Below are 26850 nucleotides of genomic sequence, written 5' to 3' on the forward strand. Positions count from 1 at the left end.
TGTAAACAATGTTGTGTTGAATGTGGGGGTGCATATATATCTTTTTGAGTTAGTGTTTTGTTTTCTTAGGATAAATACCCAAAAGTGGAATTGCTGGATCATAGGGTACTTCCCTTTTCTTCACATCCTCACCAACACTTGTTAATTCTCGCTTCTTGTTTTTTTTTTTTTAAATAACAGGTGTGAGGCGATATCTAACATTCTAAGGTGACATCGTGTTGCAGTTTTGATCTGCAGCACTCACTGGATTGAGAGAACTCGCACTCCAAACTACCACACCAAAGACAGAAGACAAAGGCTCTTTCAATTGATGTTTCAATTTGTAAACATTTAGATATTATTTCCTGCCCTCAAAACATCCTTTCAGACCCCATGAGAAGGGAAAGGGGATGTGACTACAAGTAGAGAGATATTTCCTTCACCAAAACTGCCCATGGAAAGCTTGTGCACCGTTGATGGAATCAGTCTGGGAGGAACTGGCAAAAGAATAAAAGGCTGACTGACACAGAAGTATTGCTTGGCGAGCATTTCCAACCTCTGCCTCATTCCCCATCTCTTGGTGATGGGGAAAGAGGAGAGAGGAATACAGTGTTTTACCAAACTGGCAAAATAAGCGTATAGCATCCTCTCACTGTTTCCTAGGTTCCAGGCTCTGCAACATTATATAAGCTCCGCCTGAAGTAACAAATAGTTGAGGGTCAAATATCACAGTCCATGAAACAACTTGGAAATACTCGCACACTGAAAAGGATCAGGTTGTAGAGAACAGGGGGCCCAGGGAAACCTTTGCCAGAAGAGAATATTGCACTAAATGTACAGTGAAGCTTGCTTTTTTGTGTGAGGAGACTGAGGATTAGAGGGATGGAGGGACTTGCTCAGTCACACGGTAAGTAGGTCAGAATCAGGTCTGTCTGTGTCCAGGGGTATGTTCTTCACCACCACGGGAGCTTGCCCATCGCGATTCATTTATGGAACCACTATGTATCTCTGTTTTCCTTGAATAGTCCTTTTCACAGCCTTGCCTGTTACACTTGTTAATATTGCCCATTTTGACTCTCAAAAGCCAATCAGTTTAGACAGTACTTTGGTCATTCTGTATGGACCACAGGGTCAGAGCTGCCCAGGAAGCCTGTTAAAGGGCAGGCGCCTGAGCTCCACCCCAGATCCGGATGCTGTCTGAGGGTTGGCCCAAGAACTCACTGTCAGGTATTTTTAAATTGTGTTGTGAAATCTCCCGGTGAGTGTTGAGCCCTCCTAAATGGATAAATCATTCATCTATGCTGTTCTGACTTCCTCAGAGGCCCACCCCGGTCCCGAGGAAGTATTGGTACCCCCACCAGATCAGAGAGATGCCCCCAGACAAGTAATCTCCCTGAAGCCTTGCAGAATCTGAGTGGTCTCATGCCAGCCCACCTGCCAGGACAAACCTCCTCCAGAGCCCTCTCCTCCCCACATTTTACCTCCTACCTCTCCCCAAAGGTGGTGATCTCTAATTAGTTCTGACTTTGTCCTAACACCCACCACGCTAATTCAGACAACCTAGGAGCAAAAGAAGGTGCTATGGTTCTCAACTGGGGTTACCCAACTTGTAAAATAGCAGTGTAGGAAATCCACCTACTGGGCACATCCGCCCTGCAGCAGCCTCAGCAAATGAATGTCCCATCTTTGCTTATTAAAGGCCAGCAACAGGGATCCGCCTCCTTAAAAAGTTATGTCATTGGTAGGAAGTTCTCGGAGACACTGTCTCAAAGGGAGCCCCAAATGTAATTTCTTTCTAGGAGGTGAGGGAGAGAGGGAGAGAGATGTAAGAGAGGAACATTGATTGGTTGCCTTCTTATAAGCACCCCAACCGGGGGTTGAACCTGCAACTTGGGTGTGTGTCCTGACTGGGAACAGGACCCCAACCTTTAGGTGTACAGGCGGATGCTCCAACCGAGCCACACCGGTCAGGGCCACATCATCCCTTAATAACACCTTTCCATAGTGTTGACATGCTTTCCACCTGGGCTGCTTCTGTGCCCACATCTTACCTTTTCGTGGTGCTAGCATTGTCATTATTGCCTTCTAAAGGGGGAGAGGAGTGTGTTAATTGGTGCCATTTTATACTGTCATTTTGATATAAATTTGTTTTCAATTTTGTATTAAAACGGGCTTATCATTCCCACTCTGTGAAGTCACATGTGAAATGACACCGTGGAATGCAATCAGCAAATTCTGAAACAAAACTAAAGGACAAAGGATATGATCCCTCCCACCCCCCACAAATTGCAAGAGAGAAATTTTCATCAAGACAGCAGAGCAGGCAAACGCTGTGCTCACCTTCCTCCAGTGCATCAAAATTTACTAGACTGCAGAACCACCCCATTTGGAAACAGCCTGAAGTCTACCTAAACAGAAGCCCCATATAATTAAGGATATTCAGAAGAAGCCACATTGATACTGGCAGGAGGTCTGCAGATGCTAAAGGGGCAGGTGCCATACTCACAGTGTAGCAGTTAAGAAAGAGTGGTGGTGGGGTATCTGGGCTGCAGTGCCCCCCACCCGGGAGGGAGGGGTCCCAGGGCCAGGAAGAAAATCCCTGGAACTTCTGGCTGTGGAAGCCAGCAGGGAGTTTGGCTGGGTGGGAGGGCTGCTTGCTGGAGTTCCAGGTGTTCCCCTTGAGGGGCCAGTGCAGGGATTTCCTCACTGGCAGACTCACTTGCTCAGCGCTGCAGTGTTGGGGCAGGAGCTTGCAAATCACCAGGGACATCGGGGAGGAACTGCATTCTCTGGCTTCAGAGTGAGGGCTGGAGGCGCAGCATCCTCCCAGACAGAAGTGTGGGCAGAAGCCACTGTTTTTTTCACCGGCTCTCCCCCACCCAGCTTGCACACCTATCAATAATTCCTTTAAATGTAAATGGTTTAAGTGCTCCAATCAAAAGACCAGTCTCTATCAATACACAAGTGAATAGAGAAAAGATAGTACATGTATACAATGGAATATTACTCAGTCATAAAAAAGAAAGAATGCAATTTTGCCATTGTGACAACATGGAAGGACCTGGAGGGTATTAAGTTAAGTGACATAAGCAGAGAAAGACAAGTACCATATAATTTCACTTATACATGGAACCTAAAATTCCCAACAAATGAACAAACAAAACAGAAAGAAATTCATAGATACAGAAAGCATTTTGATGGTTGCCAGATGGGAGTGAAGTTGGGAGGGAAAAGGGGGGGAATTAAGATGTACAACCTGGCAGCTATAGAAAGTCACGTGCATGTAAAACACAGCCTAGGGCATATAGTCAATAATACTGTAATACTGATGTGTGGGTCAGATGGGCACCAGTCTGAACGGGGTGATCACTCTGAAAGTTGTGTGTCTCATCACTGTGTTGTACACTTGAAACAAGTAATAGCGTCAACTGTAATCTTCAAAATTATTAAAAGATAAATCAGCCCTGGCTGGTGTGGCTCAATGGATTGAGTGCCGGCCCGCGAACCAAAGGGTCGCAGGTTCGATTCCCAGTCAGGGCATATGCCTGGGTTGCAGGCCAGGTCCCCAGCAGAGGATGTGCAAGAGGCAACAACACACTGATGTTTCTCTCCCCCTCTTTCTCCATCCCTTCCCCTCACTCTAAAAAAATAAATAAAATCTTAAAATAAAAATAAATCAAAACATTTTTAAGTAAAAAAAAAGAGAGAATTATTCAACCCCCCAATTCTAATGCATAACCTTCACCTACTCTCCATTGCTTATGTAGGGGCACTTTCTTATCACCAAGTTGTTGTTCCAGTGAAAAGAGAAAAATGATGGAAACTTTTGTTTAACCAAGCAGGCTTGGGCAAAGTCGGCCGGAGAGTCTCTGTTTTAAGAGGGACCGCTGCTAGAGGAAAGTAGTTCACCTTGAGAATCCAGCGCCGTCGTGTGACGCCCGCCCGCACCTGCTGTCTGGTACATGCTGACCTCACGCAGACGGTTACCTGGATGACTCACTTTTCCTTGGCCCTAGGACTTGGAACTGCATAAATTCCTAAATGCGTCAGAGGAACGGGATCCACGGCATGTTCCCGAATTAGTAGCACCTTGGTTGTGATCAGAATTTCAACTGAGAAATGTTGGTTGAATGTGTAAGGCCCTTTAGGAGGCTAAACAAAGCCACGGGGACCTCCACAGGGCTGTCCTCGCTCCCAAACTCGGGCAGCTCCAGGTTTGGTTTTTACCAAGTTTGGTCTATAGACACCACGGTTCTCTGCCTCCCTCACACTGCAGAACCCCAGTCCCTCACATCTAAGCGTCCTTTCCTGCTTTGATGTGCCGTCACCTTGCTTTCTGGTGCGGCAGCAGCCTCCTCGTTCTTGTGCCCAGTGCCCCTTCTCTTGAGTGAGTGTTGGGAACTGCCCTGCCTGGTTTCAGAAGCTGTAAACCCCCACGGCTAAGGCTGAGTGAGAGACCTTAGGACCATAACCCACTAAGGAGACAAAGCTTATCTTTCTGGCAGGAGCACCTCCTCTGCTCCCTTTTACTTCACTCTGCTTCGCCCCAGGTGGATGACCGGTTAGACAAGGACGGGTAAGATTCCTCAAGGGAGGGATGACCTAAGACAGGCATGGTCATGAAAGGGCCCTCAGGGAAGGACTTGGGGGGCTATAGAAAAAGGGGGTGATGAACCCTCGCCCTTCGGCTTTAACATAGCTTGAGTCCTCATTCTGTCTGTGAGAAGTCTCCTAATCTCTTGGCTGCCTTACTTCCCCTGCCTGACTTAAGCCTGAAACAATGCCAGAGGGCGGTTTAGCCCTGTGCTGGAAAGGGCGGGTTTCCTAGGGCAATCAGGCCTAAGAAGGAATGCATAAAATCCTGTGAAACCTGCCTTGCTAATACCCTCAATTTAAACGATAAGGGTCCGAGCAAGAAGTGAGTTCATTCCCCAAAGTTTTATGGCCCTTCAGCTATCTGACCCTGACTCAAAATAGGCCCTCAGAGTTGTTTGAATGTTATCTATTGTTTGATCCTTACTGCTTGACAATGATGAATGAGGACCTTCCTTGAGGTAATGCTCCCAGACAAGCAGTAAAAGCCTGTCCAGGCAGGGGTCAGGGCGCTCTCTCACTCAGAGAGTAGCCATGCCGTCCCTTTTTCTCCAAGGACTTCTGCAGTCCGTGTGAATTCGTTCCTCGCATCCACAACACCGAGGACACCGCCGGTCGGAGTCCACTTCAAGTGAGGACTGTGACTCGCTGCTAATAGACTGGTAAATGGGGAGAATGTCATTTGAGACTAATTTACAAAAGGCTCTGGCTTCCATCTTGCTCTCTGATGGAAGCCACCGCCATGCTGGGGGCTGACCTAGGGAGAGGCCCACGTGCCAAGGAACTGAGGGAGGACTTAGTTCAACAGCCAGTGAGGAACTGAGGCCTTTAATCCAACAAACCACAAGGAACTGAAACCACCCGAGTGGTTTTGGAAAGCCCGCCAGCATCGTGTTCACAGTGTAGAGGCTGAGCCACAGGGCCCAGGCAGACCAGGCTTGGAATCCTGACTGACAGGAACTGTGAGACAACAGGCGCCTGTTTCAAGCTGCTGTGTGTGAAGGTAACTTTTTACACAGCAATAGAGGACCAGTACACCTGGGACAAACGAGGCATCACTACATCACCGCCTGAGCACTGTCTAGCAGTTCCCCTGGGCAAGTATCTCAACCTGCAAGGGCTTCAGCTCCTTCCCTTCACGTGGGGAGAGCCTTCCCCACCTCACGGGTTACGATGTCTGTCTGAAGGCACCTGCTCAACAGGCACCCAACAACAGCTTGACGTGGATGCAACATAGAAAATGTGATCCAATTTCCTTACACAAAACATTTTTAATTAGTAAAATGAAAGGACACCTTCAAACTCAGGTAAAAACCATGTTTTTCTTTTAATTGACTACTTAATTCACATTTCCTTCTCGGCTGCTACTTTGGTAAGAAGTAGGTCCCACCTCTCAAGAACTCTGCATCTGGACAGGCTGAGACAGAGCCAGTGTGAACACCAAGCCCCAAACCAGGGCCTTTGGAAGAAGAACAGCAAAACCCAGCTTTTCCTTTGGGAAAGGGACTATGAATCGGAGGGTCCAAAGCTCCACTTTCTAAACAGAAAAACCTGGAGCTCAATGTAAAAATGGAAACCGAAATGTATCAGCAACGAAGCATAGTACCCTCCTCGTATACTCAAGGTGAAGGTGGTTTCTGAGAAATAAGTATCTGATTACCTGGCTTCTTGTGTTAGGAATGGCCCCCTTCCAGCATTTTTACAGGAAGATGTTTCTATTTCTATTTCATTTCCAAACAGGTATAAAATCTACTAAAAGGAAGGAAATGAATCAGAATAAATCAGCTCACTCATAAAAGACACTCCTAGGTAATGATTTTTGGTTGCTGAGAATATTCAGCACATTATTCCAAAGTGGCAAAATCTGAGGTTATTTGAAGAAGAGATTTCAAAAGAGGCAGCTACATTCACCGATAAAATCATGTAAGACACACATACATATAAACCCTATTTTTTCAGTGTATATGTCAAAGGGCCAAGACCCCTGATCATCAAAATAAGTTACTTTTGTATTACAGTGCACAGAACAATAGAGAAAAAGATGCTTTCTTGGAGAGTGACCGAAAGGCATTTTGCTGAAGGTCCATATCACTCTGAGGGGGAAGGCTCGGAGCCCGGTGCAGCAGCTCAGCCTTCATTAGCTCGAGCCTTCCTTTTCTTTGGTTGCGGTGACCTCGGTAGGCGCGGTCTCTTCCGAATGTTCTCCTGGCTTCTTCTTCTCTTCTTCCTCCTCCTCGTCTTGGGGATAGAGGTCAGGGTACTTCTGCATGCATTCCTGCATGGCCCGGAACTGGTTCACACAGTCTGACCCCTTGACGTCCTCCGTGCTGTAGTGGAAGCAGGAAAAGGCCGACTTGAATTGTTCCCCACAGGGGCCACTGGCCATGCCCCCAAGGCAGGGGCAGTTCCAATTAATGTCTCCATTGGGCAGGATCAATCCTGGAATAGGAAGATGGACGAGGAAAACATGAGAGGAGCTGTCTAATGCTGAAAGAAAAGCAAAACGAAGTCTAGCTTTCACGGGCCACCTGAGAGGTGAACAGTATGAAATGTTGCCCGGCAGGCACCTGCCTGTGGACCTACCCCTTAGACTGGGCTCGGATGCCTGGAACAGCCAGCATTCCTGGCTCGGCTAGAGAGAAGCCCCCACGGGTGACTGTCTCCACGAGCAACACTGGTCTATATTCTAAGCTGCCACCCAGTGCTCTGTGTCCTAAGGACTATAGGCTGGAATCCATTTAGTCCAAAGTAGAAGCCATCACTTGGATGGTTAATGAGAACCTTTTTAAAGTCCAAACACCTGAAGAAGCTGAGGTATTGCCCTGGCCGGTGTGGCTCCGTTGGTTAGAGCACTGTCTCACACACCAAAATAGTGGTGGTTCGATTCCCAGTCAGGGCACATACCTAGGGTGCAGGTTCCATTCCTGGTCGGGGGCGTGTATGGAAGGCAACCAATCGATGTTTCTCTCTCTCTCCCCCTTCTTTTCTCTTTCTTCTATCTTTCTCTCTAAAATCATTAAATATATATAAAAAAAAAGAAGAAGCTGAGGTATCCATCTCCTCCTTCCAACCTCTGCTGCCTGCCTGCTCCTCAAGCCCCTCGAGCTCCGCGGCTGCTCTCAGAAGCCACACAGTGTGAAGACTGGTGGGAGCGAGGGGGCTGATCCTTCTGTGCTGCTGAGGAAGATGTCCAAGACATGTTTACAAGGAAAAGGCAATGGCATATGGAGTGGTGTGGTTCCATTCTTATAAAAACAAAACATTTGGAAGGAGACTAACCAGGAATGCATCAACCCAAGTGCTACACTGTACATATGTGTTAGGGAGGGGCTAGGCTTTCAGGTGGATTTTCACTTCAATGTTCTATAGGCCCCCACCTTCCGAATTTTACACTTTTTCTTATCTTTGAACTTTGTCCACATCCACATAGTATTTCCCGGTTTTCTAAAATGCTTTTAAGATAATGGCTCATGTTCAGCTTTGTGGCAGACGTGGACAGAAATATGATTCACATAGAATTCTCTTACACACGTCGACCACAGAGACTGAGCGCACTCTCTAAGAAAGACTCTTAAGTGCCTAGTGAAATTACACGTGATTTTTCACCCCCAGGAAATATGTACGTCTGGCATTCTGAGCTAGCGTCCAAAGTCCTCGGCCTGGGCTGAACCCTGTCCCCTCACTCCAGCCTAGGAAGCTTCAGGGATCGACAAATCCGCTGGTGCGGTCACTCACTGGTGAGACGGGCAGGCAGTTCCCCACTGGTGCCGCTGACAACTGCAATGCACCTTCTCGTGCATCCTTGTGTGTGGTAAATCATGTAATCCTTTCAGCTGCCTTCTGCAGTGGGTATTGCTAATCCCAGTTTACAAATGAGGTTTTGGGGTTCAGTGGGGTCCAGGTTGGGACTATAGCCAGGACCCTCAGCATTCCCAGAGCCCATCTGCTCCACATCTCACCACCTCTCCCAACTTCACAACCCATCTCAGTGCTGGAAGCATTTGCAAATGCTGCCCCCTGGAGGCCCAACACTGCTAATACACCTGCACAAACAGTTTCCAAAAGAATTAACATTGTAATGCTAACATTTAAAACTAATAGTTCAGATCTGCAGGAGTCCTTGTATCACTATCTATCAGAGGAAGGTGAGTGAGAAAGTGGCAGTTCCTCACAGAGAACACTATGAAGCCAGCTTGCACTTGAGGGGCACAATGTAAAACACAACGATGGTGGCTTCAAACAATTAAGCTCAGATGCAGAATGTCTTAAAACTAATAATTTTGCAATTGAGCGTTCAGAACCTAGGTCCCAGAGTTCTGTTTAATATGCTTCTTCACTATAATCACTCACAAGAAGGGGCTGCAAAGGCAAATGCCCATAAGGTCCAAGCAGATACACTGTACGTGACAGAAGCAGGTAGGAGAAAAATCAAGAGGAATGATAACTACTGGCAGGAAATGGAGGGAAGGCACAGCCTCAAGGCAAACACACTCAGTTTTTACAAAAATAGGACAGGGCAGACAAAACGAGGGACGATTTGTCCGGCAGGCCTCAGTCTCAACCCATTAAAGAAACGTGCTTAGCTAATATGGACTTAAAGGCAGGTAAAGGACTAGAATTTCCATGTGATTTACTTTTCTTTTAAGAGTGTTGATTACAGATCACTCCTGTAGCCGTCCTTCTGAGGAATCCAACACTTTGTACAACGTCTGCACTTCCCGCTGTCCTCCGAAGAGTGCTACACATGCCTTTTGAGCTTTATTTTAATCCCTATGAGCAGTAGACAGTGTCCTACTTAAGAATATACACTTTAGCCCTGGCTGGTGTGACTCAGTGGATTGAGCACTGGCCTGTGAACCAGGTCACTGGTTTGATTCCCAACAGGGCACACGCCTGGCTTGTGCACCAGGTCTCCAGCTTGCAAGAGGCAGTTGATCAAATGTATCTCTTGCACATCAATGTTTCCCTTCCTTCCCATCTAAAATAATAAAATCTTAAAAAAAAAAAAAGAATATACACTTTAGTTATCATTTGAAGAATTTCAACCAGGGGCCCATATTCTACAGGCAGATCCTACAAGGTGTTTCAACCACATTAATCACCAGTGAGCACCAGAAGGCTTGTAAGTTATTATCATGGATGTCAGAAAAGTCTTTAGATTACTGGTGAAGGCAGTACTGTTTATGACATATGGACTATTTATGAACACTGCATACATGTGGCCACCTTGCACAGGCCGGGCACGTCCTAGTGAATCCAACAGTCCAAAGCCTTTGTAGTGGTGCCTTAGGTCCAGGTGACTGTTAACTGAGTTGTTGTGAGTTCTGACTAGGTTAGCTGAATCCTGCTGCTAGAAGACTCCCTCTATCTCAAGTGAGTGCTTTTCCTGCAAGGTGCCTGCTGGAGAACTACAAGGAGAAAGCACCTCACAGAACAAGGCATGTGGCTCTTGGGTACCTGCTTACTGATAGTCTGCAGATGTGGCAGAATTATGTCCCGTAACTTGACTGAACTGAGGATCCCTGTTACCTTATCTGGAACTGCTCAGATCCACTGACAACCTCCTTCATCACTGGGAAGCACCTGACCAGCAGCTTAAGCCAATGCAAAAATTCAGAAGAAAAAGAGGCAGAAGACTTCAGTAAGGAGAACCTCTTAGGTTCTAGCCACATGGCCAGGGAAGTGTATCAGAATGAGGGCCTCAAAACAGCCTCTTACACCTCTGAGGGAGACAAACTCACTGTCCTGAAAGATGGTCCATGGCTGAGATGCATAACTGAAAACCCAGCCTTGTCAAGGACCAAATGGGGAAAAAAATGTGAACGTTGAACTTTTCCCCCAGTTCATGTCTGTGGGTCCCTGGGAGGCCCCATGTCACTCACCATGCTCCTCGTAAGGATCATTGGGATCATCAGCCACCAGCTCGGCACTGCTTGGAGTTTCATGGTCTTCTTTGGTCACAAATATGATTCGATCCTTCCCTAGTGTTTAGAGGGCAGAGGAAGATACCTTTCACTTAAAAGCAGTGAATCAGCCCTAAAGCCAAAATGGTAAGAGGAACCAGGTTTGAAGACTGTCCCCAGTGAAATCCCAAATTAAGGTGACCATCAAACTGCCCTCTCTGGGCTGAATCCCTGACTCTGCGTGATGCACGGTTTAGCAGCCACTTTCACTGAGCGCCTGTGGCTGGAACGAAAACTCCACCGAGGTCTTAGGTGAGTAGGATGACAGCACACTCTGCCCACCATATGTATCCTCCACATGGGAGATGAGATTCCCAGCTCTACCAAATGCAGCTGCTTTTAGTCCCCAGATTTGCTGACATTCCACTGGTGCAATGAGTCTGTCTTCCTTCCATCAAGAAAGGAGCAGTCCTTTTCAGAGACCTCAGGGGGCGGGTGTGATCTTCAAGCTTACTCTCTGCTGTGCTCCAGACAGCCAGTGCGTTTCAGAGAGGATTCCATATGTGTGGTGCCCTGGGTTTTGTGGCTGCCACCCAGGGTACACCCCTTGATTGCCTGGCTCTGGTGGCTGAGGATGCTTATATTCTGGTGTCCCACAAGGCTGTGGCAAGCAAAGAGATGGCTCCTGGGAGGCAGCCATCCCCACGGAACTGCACCGACAGTGGACTAAGGTAATCATCTCCCACCCGAGAGTCTTTCTGTTAAGGAGGTCTTTACTCGTTTAGATTTTGGCGTGAGGGGCAGACTTCAGGTCGGGCAGACATCTAGTGGCTTATGGGACTGCTCTCCAAAAATGTAGGCTGTGAAGGCCAAATTGGTGTTCTTCCTCTGCCATACTCCAGCTTTCTGGTGTCACCTAGAAAAGAGCTTATACATTTGTCTGCAGTGACTGTCACCCAAGGGACACCTCCAGATTGCCTGGTTTTGGTGGCCAGTGGGATATAGGCTTGTAGTCCCAAAAGACTGTAGAGATTTGTAAACTTTTAAAAGTTGATGCCTGAGCCCTGGTTGGTGTGGCTCAGTGGATTGAGTGCGAGCTTGTGAACCAAAGGGTCACCGGTTTGATTCCCAGTCAGGACACATGCCTGGGTTGTGAGCCAGGTCCCCAGTAGGGGGCACACAAGAGGCAAACACACAATGATGTTGCCCTCTCTCCCTTTCTTTCTCTCTTCCCCTCTCTAAAATGAATAAATAAAACCTTTAAAAACAGAAAGTTGATGCCTAAAGTATCTATCTTTCAGCAAACCTGAATTTAGGTGCTGAGACTTTCCCTTTTCAGACGTGGCCAGTTCTGGCACATCCTCCACTACTGGGAGCTATTGCAAATACAACAGGCTGCTTGGCCAAGTCCAAAGACTGACATGCAAGGGCTGGGGCAGGGGTGAACGACAAGTTTCACCTCCCACATTAGCCCACTTCTTCAAGGCTTAGGTTGTTTCATCTAATGCATAGAAACCTACACAGAGAGTCAAGCAGTGTAAAGAAACAAAGAAACATGTTTCAAAAACGAACAAAAAAACCCAGATAAAACTCAGGAAAAAACAAAGAACAAAACCAAAATAAACTTCCCTAACCTGGGGAAGGAAGTAGATATCCAGATCCAGGATGTCCAGAGAGGTCCAAATAAGGGGAACCCAAAGATACCCACACCAAGTCAAATTATAGTTAAAATGTCACAAATTAAAGATTAGGAGACAATATAAAAAGTAGTAAGAGAAAAACTTGTTAAATACAAGGGAAGACAATCAGATTTTTTCACAAACTGTGTAGGTTGGGAGTGGAATGATACATTCAAAGTACTAAAAGAAAAATAACTTCTGACCACAAATACTATAACCAGCAAAGTTTTCATTCAGAAATAAACGAGAGCCCTGATTAGTGTGGCTCAGTGCGTTGGGCATCATCCTGCAAACCGAGGGGTCCCTAGTTCGATTCCTGGTCAGGGCACATGCCTGGGTTGTGGGCCAGGTCCCAGGTTGGGGGTGTGCAGGAGGCAGCTGATTGATGTTTCTCTTGCATATCGATGTTTCTCTCCCTCTCTTTCTCTCTTCCCCTCTCTCAGAAGTTAAGTGAATAAAATCTTAAAAAAAAATAAATAAAGGAGAGAAAAAGAGTTTTCCAGACAAGCAAAAGCTACAGGAGTTCATCACCACTAAACTGACCTTATGAAAAATGTTAAATGGACTTCTTTAAGTTGAGGGGAAAAAGGGTGCAAATTAATAACAAGAACATATATGAAAGGATAAATTTCACTGGGAAGGGAAATATATAGCAAAGGTAGTGGATTAAACACTTACAGAAGCAAGTAGATAGTTTAAAGATAAAAGTAAAAAAACTACAATTACAATAATTAGTTACAGGATACACAAAATAAAAACATGTAAAATGTGACATTAAAAACAAAATGTAGGGGAGAGAGAATAATAATGTTGAGCTTTACAATGATATCAAACTTTGTAAGTTGTTATCAAATTAAAAATAGCTTTATATACAATATATGTAAGTTGTTACATGTATGCCTCATGGTTACTGTGAAGCAAAAACCTGCTGCAAATACACAAAAGATAAAGGGAAAGGAATATAAGCAAATTGCTAAAGAAAGTCATCAAACCATGAGAGCAAGAGAAGAAAGAGATAAACTACAAAACTGTCAGAAAACAATTAACAAAATGCAGTAAGCACAAACCTACCAATAATTATTTATGCACCTAACATAGGAGCACCTAAATATAAAAAGCAAGTATTACGAGACCTAAAGGGAAAAATAGCAATCCAGTAACAGCAGGTGACTTTAATACCCCACTTACATCAATAAACAAATTATCCACACAGAAATCAATTAAGGAAACATTGGCCTCAGATGGACCAATATCAGATGGACTTAAAAGACACTTACAGAACATCCTATCCAGAACAACAGAATACACATTCTTCTCAAGTGCATATGGAACAGTTTCCAAGATAGATCATATGTTAGGCCATAAATCAAGTCTTAATAAATTTAAGGAGTTCTGGCTAAGATGGAGGTGTAGGTAGATACACTTTGCCTTCTTGCAAAACCAAAAGAAGGAAACAACCAATCTAAAAACAAAAAACAACAAGAACTGCCAGAAAATTCAAGTGTAGGAAAGTCCAACAACCAAGGAGTTTAAGAAGGAATATCCATCCAGAAGGATAGGAGGGGCAGAGATGGGCAGCGGGGGTGGAGAGGACACAAGGTTTCAGTGGTGGCTGGCGGACCGGGTGGGTGAGGCGGCACCTGCAGACTGGATGGTCCCACATTCGTGTGCAGATAAACTGGGAGGAACACCTGGGGAGTGAGACAGACCATGCAACCCAGGGTTCCAGCACTGGCAAGATAAGGCCTCAGAACATCTGACTGTAAAAAATCTGTGGAGGTTGTGGTGGTGGGAGAAACTGCCAGTCTCTTGAAAATGGGATAAGAGCTGTGCAATTAGCATTGTTCCCTTTCTGACCCCTCCCCCACAAACAGTGTCACAACCCAGGATTGTGAGTTGCCCTGCCCTGGTAAATACCTAAGGCTGTGCCCCTTACAACGTAACAGGCATGCCGAGACCAACAAATATGGCCCAAATGAAAGAACATATCAAAACTCCAGAAAAAGGACTAAGCGACAAGGAGATGGCCAACCTATCAGATGTACAGTTCGAAACTCTGGTAATCAGGATGTTCCCAGAAATGATTGAGTATGGACGCCAAATAAAGGAAGAAGTGAAGGCTATACAAAGTAAAATAAAGAAAAATATGCGGGGAACAATCAGTGAAAGGAAGGAAACTGGGATTCAAATAAACAATTTGGAACAAAAGGAAGAAATAAACATTCCACCAGAACAGAATGAAGAAACAAGAATTCAAAAAAATGAGGAGAGGTTTAGGAAACTCTGGGACAACTTTAAACATTCCAATATCCGAATCAGAAGGAGTGCCAGAAGGAGAAGAGGAAGAGCAAGAAACTGAAAATTTGAAAAAATAATAAAAAAAACCTTCCCCAATCTGGTAAAGGCAATAGACATACAAGTCCAGGAAGCTCAGAGTCCCAAACAAGTTGGACCCAAAGGGGAACATGCCAAGGCACATCATAATTAAATTACTCAATATTAAAGATAAGGAGAGAATCTTAAAAGCAGCAAGAGAATAGGAGACAGTTACCTACAAAGGAGTTCCCATAAGACTATGAGCTGATTTCTCAAAAGAAACCTTACAGGTAAGAAGGGAATGGAAGGAAGTATTCAAAGTTGTAAAAAGCAAGAACCTACAATCTAGATTACTCTATCTAGCAAAGCTATCATTTAGAATGGAAGGGCAGATAAAGTGCTTCCCACATAAGGTCAAGTTAAAGGAGTTCACCATCACTAAGCCCTTATATGAAATGTTAAAGAGACTTAATCTAAGAAAAAGAAGATCAAAACTATAAACAGTAAACTCAACAAATACAACTATCAACAACTGAACCTAAAAAAGACAAAAACAAAAACAAACTAAACAAACAACTAGAACAGGAACAGAATCACAGAAATGAAGATCACATGGAGGGTTATCAGTGGGGAGGGGGAGGGAGGAGAATGGGGGGAAAGGTAAAGGGAATAAGAAGCATAACCAAATAGGTACAAAATAGACAGGTGGAGGTTAAGAATGGTATAGGAAATGGAGGAGCCAAAGACCCTGCATGTACAACCTATGGACATGAACTAAGTGGGGGGAATGCTGGAGGGAATGAGGGTACTGGGCAGAGGGGAATAAAGGGGAGAAAAAGAGGAATGGGACAAATGTAATAGCGTAATCAATAAAATATACTTGAAAAAAGCCTTAATAAATTTAGGAGAATTAAAATCATATCAAGCACCTTTTCTGACTACAACAGTATGAAATCAGAAATTAATGACACAATGAAAATGAAAAATTCAAAAACATGTAGAGATTAAGCAATATGCTATTGAACAACAAATGATTCAAAGAAATCAAAAGAGAAATAAAAAAACACCTTGAGAAACAAAAATGGAAATTTAAATATCAAAATTTAGGGGATGCAGCAAAAGCAGTTCTAAGAAAAGTTCACAGCAGTAAATGCCTACCTACCTCAAGAAACTAAAAAAGTCTCAATAAATAAGCTAACTTTACACCTCAAGGAACTAGTGAAAGAATGAAACCCAAAGATAGTAGAAGAAAGGAAATAACAAAGACTGGAGCAGAAGTAAATTAAATAGAGACTATAAAGGCAATACAAAAGAGCAATGAAACTAAGAACTGGTTCTTTCAAAAAACCGAGTTGATGAACATTTAGTTAGAATCACCCAGAAAAAAAGAGAGGACACAAATACAATCAGAAATGAAAGAGGGGATGTTATATGCCTGATATGATGGAAATACAAAGGATCATAAGACATTACTATAAACAAGTATACACCAACAAATTGGATGACCTGTAAGACATGAATAATTCCTGGAAACTTACAACCTACCAAGACTAAATCATGATGAAAGAGAAAATCTGAACTAACCAATTACTATATTAACATCATTAATTGAATCAGTTATCAAAACCCTACGAAAAAACAAAAGTCCAGGACCAGACAGCTTCACTGGTAAATTCTACAAAACATTCAAAGAAGAAAAATTTGAAGAGGAGGGAACTCTTCCAAACTTACTTTATGAGGCCAGCATTACCCTGATACCAAAACCAGACAAGGATGCCATGAGAAAAGAAAATTACAGGCAGCATCCCTGATGAACATAGATGTAAAAATCCTCAGCAAAATATTAGTAAACCAAATTCAACAATGTATTAAAAGGGCCATATACCATGATCAAATGAAATGCATTCCAGGGGTGGGAGGGTGGGCCAACACCTGCAAATCAGTCAGTGTGATTCACCACATTAACACACAAGGATAAAAATCACGTGATCATCTTGATTGATGCAGAAAAAGCAACTGACAAAATTCAACACCCATTTATGCTACTTCCGGCCAAGATGGAGGAATAGGTAAACACACTGTGCCTCCTCGCACAACCAAGATAGAGACAACAACAATTTAGAAATAGAATAACAACCAAAACTGACAGAAAACTGATCTGAATGGAAGTTGGACAACCCAAGATAATAGACGCGATCATCCAGACCGGTAGGAGGGGCGCAGTCGGGCAGTCGGGCGCCGGAGGGGTGGAGTCGAGAAGCCGGGAGCGGGTTGCGGCACGGAGAGCAGAATGTATTGGGACTGGGCGCGTGAGGCATCCGGGGTGTTCAGGCAGTGGGTGGACCCTGAGCGTGCAAGTGGCAGCTGGCAGACCCTGGCCAAGGGGTGTCAACCGGCAGACCCAGAGAGGCGGCGATTGTGAAGCAAGGCACTACATGCAACCCAGGATCCCAGTGCTGGGAAATAGAGCCTTGGGGCGCTGATTGAAAACACCTGTGGGGGTTCAGGCACAGGGAGAGACTCCCAGCCTCATAGGAGAGGTCCTTGGAGGGTCCCACAGGGTGCACAAGCCCACCCACATGGGAACTGGCAACAGAGGGGCCCAGTTTCCTCGGGGGAAGCAGCGGAAGGGACTGAGGCCCCATGGAGAGCGAAGCAAGCGCCATTGTTCCCTCTCAGACCCTGCCCCCACATACAGCGTCACAAACCAGCGACTGGGGAGCCCGGCCCTGGGGAACACTTAAAGCTCCACCCCTCATACATAACAGGCGCGACCAGACCAAAGGAAAGAAAAAAGATGGCTCAAACAGAATTGAAAGCACCAGAGCCAGTACTTTCAAGCGACCAAGAGATAGCCAACCTATCAGATGCACAGTTCAAAACACTGGTGATCATGATGCTCACAGAATTGGTTGAATTTGGTCGCAAATTAGATGAACAAATGAAGGCTACACTAAGTGAAATAAAGGAAAATGTACAGGGAACCAATAGTGATGGGAAGGAAATTGGGACTCAAATCAATGGAGTGGAACAGAAGGAAGAAAAAAAAACAAACAACCAGAAAAGAATGAAGAAACAAGAATTCAAAAAAAGTGAGGAGAGGCTCAGGAACCTCCAGGACATCTTTAAACGTTCCAGCATCCAAATTATAGGGATACCAGAAGGAGTAGAGGAAGAGTAACAAGTGGAAAAGTTATTTGAACAAATAATAAAGGAGAACTTCCCCATTCTGGCAAAGGAAATAGATTTCCAGGAAGTCCAGGAAGCTCAGAGTCCCAAAGAAGTTGGACTCAAGGAGGAATACACTAAGGCACATCATAATTACATTAGCCAAGATTAAAGATAAGGAGAGAATCCTAGAAGCAGCAAGAGACAAGGAGACAGTAACCTACAAAGGAGTTCCCATCAGACTATCAGCTGATTTCTCAAAACAAACCTTACAGGCAAGAAGGGGCTGGAAAGAAGTATTCCAAGTCATGAAAGGCAAGGACCTACATCCCAGATTGCTCTATCCAGCAAAGTTTTCATTTAGAATGGAAGGGCAGATAAAGTGCTTTTCAGATAAGGTCAAGTTAAAGGAGTTCATCATCACCAAGCCCTTATTATATGAAATGTTAAAGGGACTTATCTAGGAAAAAGAAGATAAAAAACAAGTACAGTAAAATGACAGCAAACTCACAATTATTAACAACCACACCTAAAACAAAAACAAAAACTAGGCAAACAACTAGAACAGGAACAGAACCACAAAAATGGAGATCACATGGAGGGTTATCAACAGGGGAATGGGAGGAGAGAGGGCGAAAAGGTACAGAGAATAAGTAGCATAGATGGTAGGTAGTAAATAGACAGGGGAGGGTAAGAATAGTATGGGAAATGGAGAAGCTAAAGAACTTATAAGTATGACACATTGACATGAACTAGAGGGGGGAAATGTGAGTGGGAGAGGGTGTGCAGGGTGGAGGGGAATGAAGGTGGGGAAATGGGATAACTGAAATACCATAATCGATAAAATATATTAAAAAAAAAGAATACCGATACAATGGGGAAAGAACAACCTCTTCAACCAATGCTGTTGGGGGGACTGGACAGTCACATGCAAAAGAATGAAACTGGACCACTGCCTTATAGCACACACAAAATTAAGCCAAAATGAATTAAGGACTTGAACATAAGATCCGAAATTACAAAACTCTAAAAGAAAACAGGCAGTAAGTTCCTTAACTAGGTCTTGGCAATGATTTTTAAAGTTGGACACCACAAGCAAAAGCAACAAAAGCAAATGTAAACACGTGGGACTACATCAAACTAAAAAGCTTCTGCCTGGAAAAAGAAAACATCAACAAAATGAAAGGCAAGGTGCAGAATGGTAGAAAATATTTGCAAATCATGTATCTGACAAGGGGCTAATATGCAAAATATGTCAATGTGATATACCAATAGCATAAAAAAGTCTGATAAAAAAATGGGGAGATCTAAATATACATTTTTCCAAAGAAGATGTACAGATGGCCAACTAGTATATGAAAAGATATTCTACATCATTAATCATTAGGGAAATGCAATCAAAACCACAATGAGATATCACCTCACACCTGGCAGAATGGCTATTGCTAAAGAGACTAGAAATAACAGGTGTCAATGAGGATATCAATATAAGGGACCCTAGTGCACTGTTGGTGGGAATACAAACTGGTACAGCCACTACTGAAAACAGTACAGTGATGCCCTGGCTGGTGTGGCTCAGTTGTTTGGAGCACCGTCCTGTAAACTGAAGGTCAAGGGTTCGATTCTCGGTCAGGGCATGTACGAGAGGCAACCAATTAATGTTTCTGTCTCACATTGATGTTTCACTCCCTCTCTCTCTCCTTTCCCCTCTCTCTAAAATCAATAAGCATGTCCTCTGGTGAGGATTAAAAAAAAAAACAGCATGGAGGTTTCTCAAAAAATTAAAATAGAACTATCCTATGATCTGGCAATTCCACTTCTGGGTCATTTATTCATGGAAAACAAAAACACTACTTGAAAAGATATATGCTATGTTTGTTGTACTATTTACAATAGCAACGGTATGGAAATAACTTAAGTATCTATTGTTGATGAATGTATAAAGAAATTGTAGTGTATATACAATGGAATATTATTCACCCATAAAAATGAAAGCTTGCCATTTGCAACAACATGGATGGGCCTTGAGGGCATATGCTAACTGAGGTAAGATGGAGAAAGACAAATGTTGTATGATCTCTCTTGTATGTGGAATCTGAAACAAAACAAAAGCTTATGGATATAGAGAATAGATTTGTTGTTGCCGGGGGAGATGGGGGTGAAAGAAGTGAAGCGTTTTTTTATGTTTGTTTTAATTGAATTTAATTAAAAAAAAAAAAAAAGATGACTTCTAGCTCCCCAGGGATTGACCCACAGGGTTCAAAAGGCACACGAAGCCTGAGCAGGAATGAGCACTGTGCGAGGGGAGAAGTGCATGGCGGTGTGAGTGCGGCCAGCAGCCCACTGCAGCTGCTCAGCTGGTGCAGCCACTTCCGTGTGTCCAAGAAGCTATCCTGTGGGAAAACATCCCAGGCACCTGCCTCTGGAAGGCAGGTGGTCTGACAGTGCCCCAGGTCAAGACTCCCTCTAGGCATCTTGGGCTCCTAATTGTGGCTGGGAGAGAAGAGAGATCAAGATGGTGGGGAACGCTATAGAAGTTCCCCAGAGTCTATGAGGGCTGTGGGCAATTTCCCAACAAGTGGGCCTAGGGGAGGAGGGGTATTTCACCAAAGTGCTGGTGTCATTAACTTCTGCAGCTTTTTATTTTTAGAATAATAGGCCGGGCATCAGGGTCAGGACTGCTGTCCTCCAAAGACCAGCATCAGGAAGGCAGCACAGCCAGGGCAAGCGCCCACAGCCCCATGTACCTGGCTGCCACAGGGTCCAGGGCCTCCAGGAAAGCAAGGTGGTGGGCGCCAGATGCATTTTATATGAGGAGGTTCTCCTCATAGGAGGCAGGGAAAATGGAATCAGCACTGAATGAACCAGGAAGGGTGTATTCCACAGCTCGCTACATCTAACCTTACAGTGACCCTCTAAAGTCTTATCACCCTCATTTTACACAGCATAAAGAGCAAGGCCCAGAACAGTGACTCAAAATCGGCCCACTGGAAATGCAAGTGGGCACCTCATCCACTGGATTCCCTCCTGGGTTCTTCCCTACACCCTCGCTTCCTAAACTTTGGGGCCATCAGCTCACTGCACAGCAGGTATGTGTGCGATATTCCCACTGTGGGTGGGAGCACCTTGTCCTCGACAACATACATGCTGCAGGGTCGTCAGTGTCCCCTGCAGTCCCTGAAGGGCTTGCCCTCTCTGGGTCCTGTGTGTCAGCTAGCTCCTGCCATCTGGTCATTGCTCTCACAGGAGACAGCAGGAGACCCACTTTTAAGTGGTGAGCCTGAGGTTCTGGAAAGAGGGCGGCTCACACAGGGCTGGAATTTGAACCCAGCTCGGGGACTGCACAGGCCATCTACAGAGATCCTCCCCACACCCCCACATTGCCCCCACCACACACACACACACACAAATAATAATGACAGCTTGACGCAGAGTACCTAGCATGACTAGGACACTATTGTGTGCTTTGGGCAGGAATAAGTGGTCTGTGTAATACATACTGACCCAATCCCTGATCAAGCAGCTTAGAATGAAGTCAATGAAATGTTTGCTGAGTGCATCAACAGAAGGTTTCTTCTAAGCTACTGGTACCTACCTCATGAAGGGAAAGACACATTCTACAGCCCTACTAACCACCCTCTCTGACCCAGGAGATCTGGGATGATGGGGCTCTCATCTAGAAGGGGCCAGGAGATGCCTGGTATTTAAGGCTTCTCCAGGCACCATCCAAATGTGCCCTTCAACAGGGCCTTAGTCAGTGGCCTGGAGTGAATGAGCTGCTGCGGGAGCAGAGGCCAGGTCTGCAGAAGTGTGGCTGAGAGCTGCTACTGTTTTCTCTTATTATTTCATACCCCCCCCCCCACCCTTTGTGTTTAAGATAGCTCAGTCACAGGTATGGCTAATGGAAACCAAGGGAAAAATGCTGGGCCCATGCTTGGGCTGCCTTATTGAAGGAAGCAGCTTGGGGAAAGCATGGGGGTGACAGCAAAAACCAGAATGATGCCTCTAGTGAAAAGGACAGTCAAGGGGCAGAGAGAAGTCACTTTGGTGCTTCATGCCCTTTCCACACTGGGCGATGGTAATGACAGGTGCCCGTCAGCATGCACAGGGACCAGACCTCCAGCGCATCTGAGGTTTCCATGCCCAGAGCTGGTCTCTGCCCCCAGGAAGCACATTTTACCTCAGGGAAGACTGCTTTCCCCACATGGCCTGGGCAAGGATTTGGGCCAGGCAGCCAGGGCACGTCCGAGTAACCAGTGACCTTGGTGATCCTGGTCAGTTTCAGAGGACTCGAAAGCAATCTGCAAAAATGCTGCATGCTAAGCAGAGTAAGCCGACAGGGAAGTTCTCAGCTCAGCTCTGACAGTTGAGTTTACCAAAATCCCAGTTAGGCCAGACCAGTGATGAGGCCCAAAGGCCTGGCCTCACTCCAAAATTAAATCAAGCTCTCCGGCATGTTCACACTGCTCACTGGCTTCACAGGTAGCTGTGATACACAGCCAGGTGTGGGAATCACAAGCCTGGCACAATCCCACTGAGAATGCTCCAGGTCCCTCCCAGAGCTGAGTCTTCTCAAGTACCTTCCTGGACATCCCTCTTAGAGAGGTTATACTTGATGGACAATGTGATATTGTGATTTATAATAAGAAATATACATATTCCCACACCTTTGCTTCCTGAAATATTTAAAAGTGAAGAGAAGGCCCTGACTGCTATGGCTCTGTTGGTTGGGTAATGTTCCCCAAAGCAAAAGGCCGCCGATTCGATTCCTGGTCAGGGCACGTGCCTAGGTTGCAGGTTCAGTCCCTGGTTGGGGGTGTGTATGAGAGGCAACCGATTGATGTTTCTTTCTCACATTGATGTCTTTCTCTCTTTCTCCCTCCTTTCCCCTTTCTCAAATAAAAAAATTTTTTAAACATAAAAAAAAAGTGAATAGAGCCCTGGCTGGCGTAGCTCAGTGGATTGAGCGTGGGCTGTGAACCAAAGTGTCGCAGGTTCAATTCCCAGTCAGGGTACAGGCCAGGGTTGCAGGCCATGACCCCCAGCAACTGCACATTGATGTTTCTCTCTCTCTCTCCCTCCCTTCCCTCTCTAAAAATAAATAAATTAAATCTTAAAAAAAAAGTGACTAGAAAGACAATGCTCATCTACTCTTAAAAGACCTAACTGTGAAGGAAAGAACTAGTCCTAAGAACGCCAGCTAGTGGGGTAATCAGGCACCTTCTTCAGGTCTCAGAAAAATAGGTCCCCCACCAGCTCAGCCTGCCTACCATGGTAAACAAAGAAAGTAAAACAAATTTCTGCTCTGACCTGAAATCCTGCTCAAACAGCTCCAATGACAAGGATAAAATGGCCAAGAAGAGACAACCAGAGGCTAAAGATCTCAATCAAGTTATAGAAGGGGGAAGGCCGACAGAAGAGTGCCCTCTGACATAACGAATGGAGAATGCTGAGCCCAAAGCACTCAAGGAGGGGAACGTCAACTAGAAGATCTGTCCCAACCCAGGACCCTGCTAAGAGTGGGCATCCAAGGCCCCAGAGGCCTCTGGGAAAGACTCTGGAGTGGGGCTGAGGACAGAGGAGGATACCAGGACACCCCCAATTCTGAAGTTTTATTCTCTGTACAGCCATCCTCTTCTCCCACACCGTCACCCTCAAATCAGGTTGGCTCCAGCTTCAAATACGTCTAGAAGGATCTGCATCCCTCACAGGACCCTATCTTCCACTATTTGCTCCCACCGTTCTAGCACCTTCTTCCATCTACTTGAACATGCCGAGCACATGCCTCCCTTCGGGCCTTTGCATAGGCTGCTCTCTCCGCCAGCAGCACTCTCCCTCAGGTGCCTCCACACCACCTGCTCAGGTGCCTCCTTCCTGGACTACTCGGCATCTCCCTCACCCTGCTTTATTTTTCTCCAAAGCACTTCTTACCTAACATATTATGTATTTATTTACCGCTCATCTCCCTCACTGAAATGTCAGCTCCTTAGGGACAAGGGTTTGCCTTTTTCATTCATTGCAGTATCCCCAGAGCCCGGAACAGTGCCCAGAACATAGTGGGTAATCAATATCTATTGGACAAGTGAGTGGAGAAACTCAACTCTGGATTGGGACATACAGCAGAAGGGCAGGAAGATGGAATGATGATCACCATTAAGCATGTTAGAGAATGCTATTGGATGGGTGGTCTCATTTTTTTCCCCAGAAAGGGGAACATGAACGTGCATGGGGTCATTACCCCTCAGAATCTCTGAGCTCATACAACCCAGGAGTGTCCACCATGCCACGAGGGCAGACTTTGTCGCCTATGCTCACTAATAATATGCGTGGTGGATGGCATGTCAGAGGTGCTCAATAAATGTTTGTTGACTGAATAGGAGAGAGCAGGCTCAGCATCGGAAAAGGAGGAAACTAAAGGCACAACAATGAAACGCTGACACAGGAAAGTGTGGGTAGCCCAACACCAGGGAGCAAGGCTGAGCCCTGCTGTGGAATGCCTTGAATGCCGAGTTAAGGCCTTTAGCCTGAGGCTGGGTGGTGGGTGGACCCCTGAGCTAAATTTGCACAGGCAAACATTCAAGCAGAACAGAGTTCAGGTATGTGTGTGAGTTCAGTTGACAAAGATTTGAGTGTACATTAGACCAGGCTTTAGGCTAGATCCTGGGTATATGGCTCATCTAGTTCTCTTAGTTCAGCGGGAGAAGACAGACAAGAAATATGATGACAAAAATAAACCAGGTGGCCTTGGTCGGGTAGCTCAGTTGGTTACAGCATCATCCTGATACCCCAAGGCTGTGGGTTTGATCTCCAGTCAGGGCTCATACAAGAAGCAACCAATGTGAAGGAACAATAGAATTAGGAATGAGGCAAAGCATGTATCATGATTTTTAAAATTTTACTAAGATTTCTATCTTAAACTTGAAAATGTTTGAAATACTTTTATCTCCCAAGTCCAATGAACACCATATTCTGATAACTACAAATAGCAAGTTAAAAAAACAGAAGCAACAAATGAATGCATAAACAAGTGGAACAACAGATTTGATATTTCTCTTGCTTTCTCTCAAATCAATAAAACTTAAAAAAAAAATAAACAAGGCAATGCCAGAAAATTTAGGATATGAAAGACATCAAAGGAGAGGAAGACCTCTCTGAGGTGACATGTGAGCTGAACCTTCACGGATGAGGGGCCAGCAGTGGGCAAAGCTGAAGGATGCACCAGGCAAAGGGAAGAGCCGAAAGTCCAGTGTGGCTGAGCAACGACAGACTGGTTAGAGATCAGGCTGGAGCCAGATCCAGCAGGAGCTGGGTTATTATATAAGCCCTTCCTTACATGACAAGGGGTTTGTGATAATTTTTCTAAGTCCCATGAGAAACATAAAAAAAAAGTGGGTAGAAAAACAAAAAGTTGGGAACTTAGGGGACAGAAGGTATGGATAAGATGAAAACTAGGGAAGGTCTGAAAGTGAGCGCTTTCAATCTCATCCTTAAACTGAGAAAGATCTTTGAACCAGGAAAAGATAAAGATCCATGCTTTGGTGGAAGACAGGGCCTGCCTCTCCTTCCCAGAGAACTTGCGGCACCTAGAAATCCCCGAGGGCAAGGAGGGAGTCTTATTTATCTGCACAGCCTCATTATACCCCAAAGGCTCAAATTTACTTGCTAAATGACAAAGTAAATTAGAGACTCAGAGAAAGAAAATTAAAAACAAGAGACTGACAAAATGGAGAGGGCAGAAGACTTTTGTCCACAGCACAATTAAGTATTAATCAACATAAACAGTACTCATTAGCAACTAATTAAGTATGGTGGATTTATGACCCAGGAAAGAAAGAGGAAATCTTGAAATCAAGGTTGGGTGGAGGAAAAAGCTTAGCATTTTAGACTAAGTTGTTTCCCTAACTTGATGTATGACCTTGGGTTGGTCATCTTCTCTGGGCTTCAGATTGCCCTGAATTAAATTCAGGGAGCTGGGCTATTCAGCCAAGAATTTCTCAGGTAGCTTCTCAGGGGTCCACTATCCCTGTTACCTGGAACACAGAAAGTTCTTCAAGAATATCTGCTGAATGAATTAAGACCAACTACTTTTAACTTCTCATTTTACAAGTTTGGAAACTGAGTCCTGGAAACTTCTGAACTAACCGAGCCCAACTTTGTGTGTGTCTGTGGGGTGGGGGGGCGGGGGTGGGGTCTTCCCAAAGAGGACTGCTCCCTGGAATCCACTGGGCGCCAGACTGGATAGTGCAGTTCTGGAACCAGACTGCTAAGGCTCAAACCCCAGCTCCACGACTTACCCGATCGCGTGGCTTTAGCCAAGTCACTCTGGGTCTTAAGCGGGGCCTGACTTACAAAGGTCTCTATGAGATCAATGATAAGCCCTGTAAAGCTCCTTGAAGAGTGCCTCATAGAGGTAGCTGGGACTCAATAAATGTTCTTTTTGTTGGTATTTGTACCGCTCTAGCACAACACCTAACCCGAGTGGCAACCTTTCAGGAGTTACAAGGCGCGTGCAAATCGTAACACGTGGTGTGTGGGAAGAGCGACGGTAATAATTAGTGTCAATAAATTCCAAATTGCGAGCTAGAGGAAACGTGCTCAGCACTTCCCTTACCGGCTCCGGTCTAGTTCATAAACTCTACCATGAGCTGGTCCCTCTGAGGTTCGGGTTCGCGCCTCACCATGACCTTAGACCAGCCTCATCTCTCTCAGTCTCAGTTTTCTCATCTGCAAAACGGGGGTGGCAACCCGCCGCCTAGCCGGTTCCAAAGGTCCCAGAGAAGGTACCCCGGGCTGCCTCGGTTTGCCCACACTTGCAGTGGGGCCCCTGACTGCCGGAGCCTGCGGGGCAGCAGAGACCCCAGAGAGGCCCGTGTAGGCCGGTCTCCATGGCAGCTCACCTTCCCTACCTTCTTGCCGGCAGTAGGACATGACCGCAGCCCAGGGCTCACACTTCACTGTGGTAGCGGTGGCAGCGGCGGCTCCACGCCGTGACCTCTCCTCTGGCAGGGCGGAAGGCTCCGAGGCGCGCGCGAACCCGCCCCCTCCAGGCCTGTCCGCCGCGCGCCTGCCTCAGCGCCTTCCCACTTCCAGCCTAGGGACCCCCTCAGCAAAGAACTACATTTCCCAACGGGCTGCGCTCCGCCCAGCCGCTCATTAGCCGCTCGTAGTCTTCAGGAAGACTACGCTTCCCAGAAAGTCTTGCAATGCGCAGG

The 26850-nt window shown here is 45.6% G+C and overlaps 1 protein-coding gene across 2 annotated transcripts; it reads right to left on the bottom strand.

Annotated features, from left to right (window-relative positions):
• Positions 1 to 5880: 5880 nt before the first annotated feature.
• Positions 5881 to 26747, bottom strand: CHCHD4 (coiled-coil-helix-coiled-coil-helix domain containing 4). Of its 2 annotated transcripts, none has more exons than XM_045832312.1 (3): positions 26545 to 26747; positions 10455 to 10553; positions 5881 to 7011 (listed from the first exon to the last, which is right to left on the bottom strand). In XM_045832312.1, the coding sequence occupies exons 1-3, from the start codon at positions 26564 to 26566 to the stop codon at positions 6710 to 6712; spliced, it is 423 nt and encodes a 140-aa protein (XP_045688268.1). In that variant the 5' UTR covers positions 26567 to 26747; the 3' UTR covers positions 5881 to 6709. The 2 variants fall into 2 exon arrangements, with proteins under 2 accessions (XP_045688268.1, XP_045688267.1); XM_045832311.1 differs by having other exon boundaries at positions 26536 to 26747.
• Positions 26748 to 26850: the final 103 nt, after the last annotated feature.

This window comes from Phyllostomus hastatus, unplaced genomic scaffold, assembly GCF_019186645.2.
Source record: "Phyllostomus hastatus isolate PE091 unplaced genomic scaffold, TTU_PhHast_1.1 phas_contig_16, whole genome shotgun sequence".
NCBI lineage: Eukaryota > Metazoa > Chordata > Mammalia > Chiroptera > Phyllostomidae > Phyllostomus > Phyllostomus hastatus.

What these genes read in the sequence shown, in the direction of transcription:
- CHCHD4 (XM_045832311.1), bottom strand. Translation starts at nt 26,566, where the DNA reads ATGTCCTACTGCCGGCAAGAAGGTAGGGAAG. An exon ending in CCGGCAAGAAGGTAGGGAAG is followed by an intron (nt 10,554 to 26,535) that starts GTGAGCTGCCAT and finishes TCTAAACACTAG; the next exon opens with GGAAGGATCGAATCATATTT. An exon ending in TGATCCTTACGAGGAGCATG is followed by an intron (nt 7,012 to 10,454) that starts GTGAGTGACATG and finishes TTCCTATTCCAG; the next exon opens with GATTGATCCTGCCCAATGGA.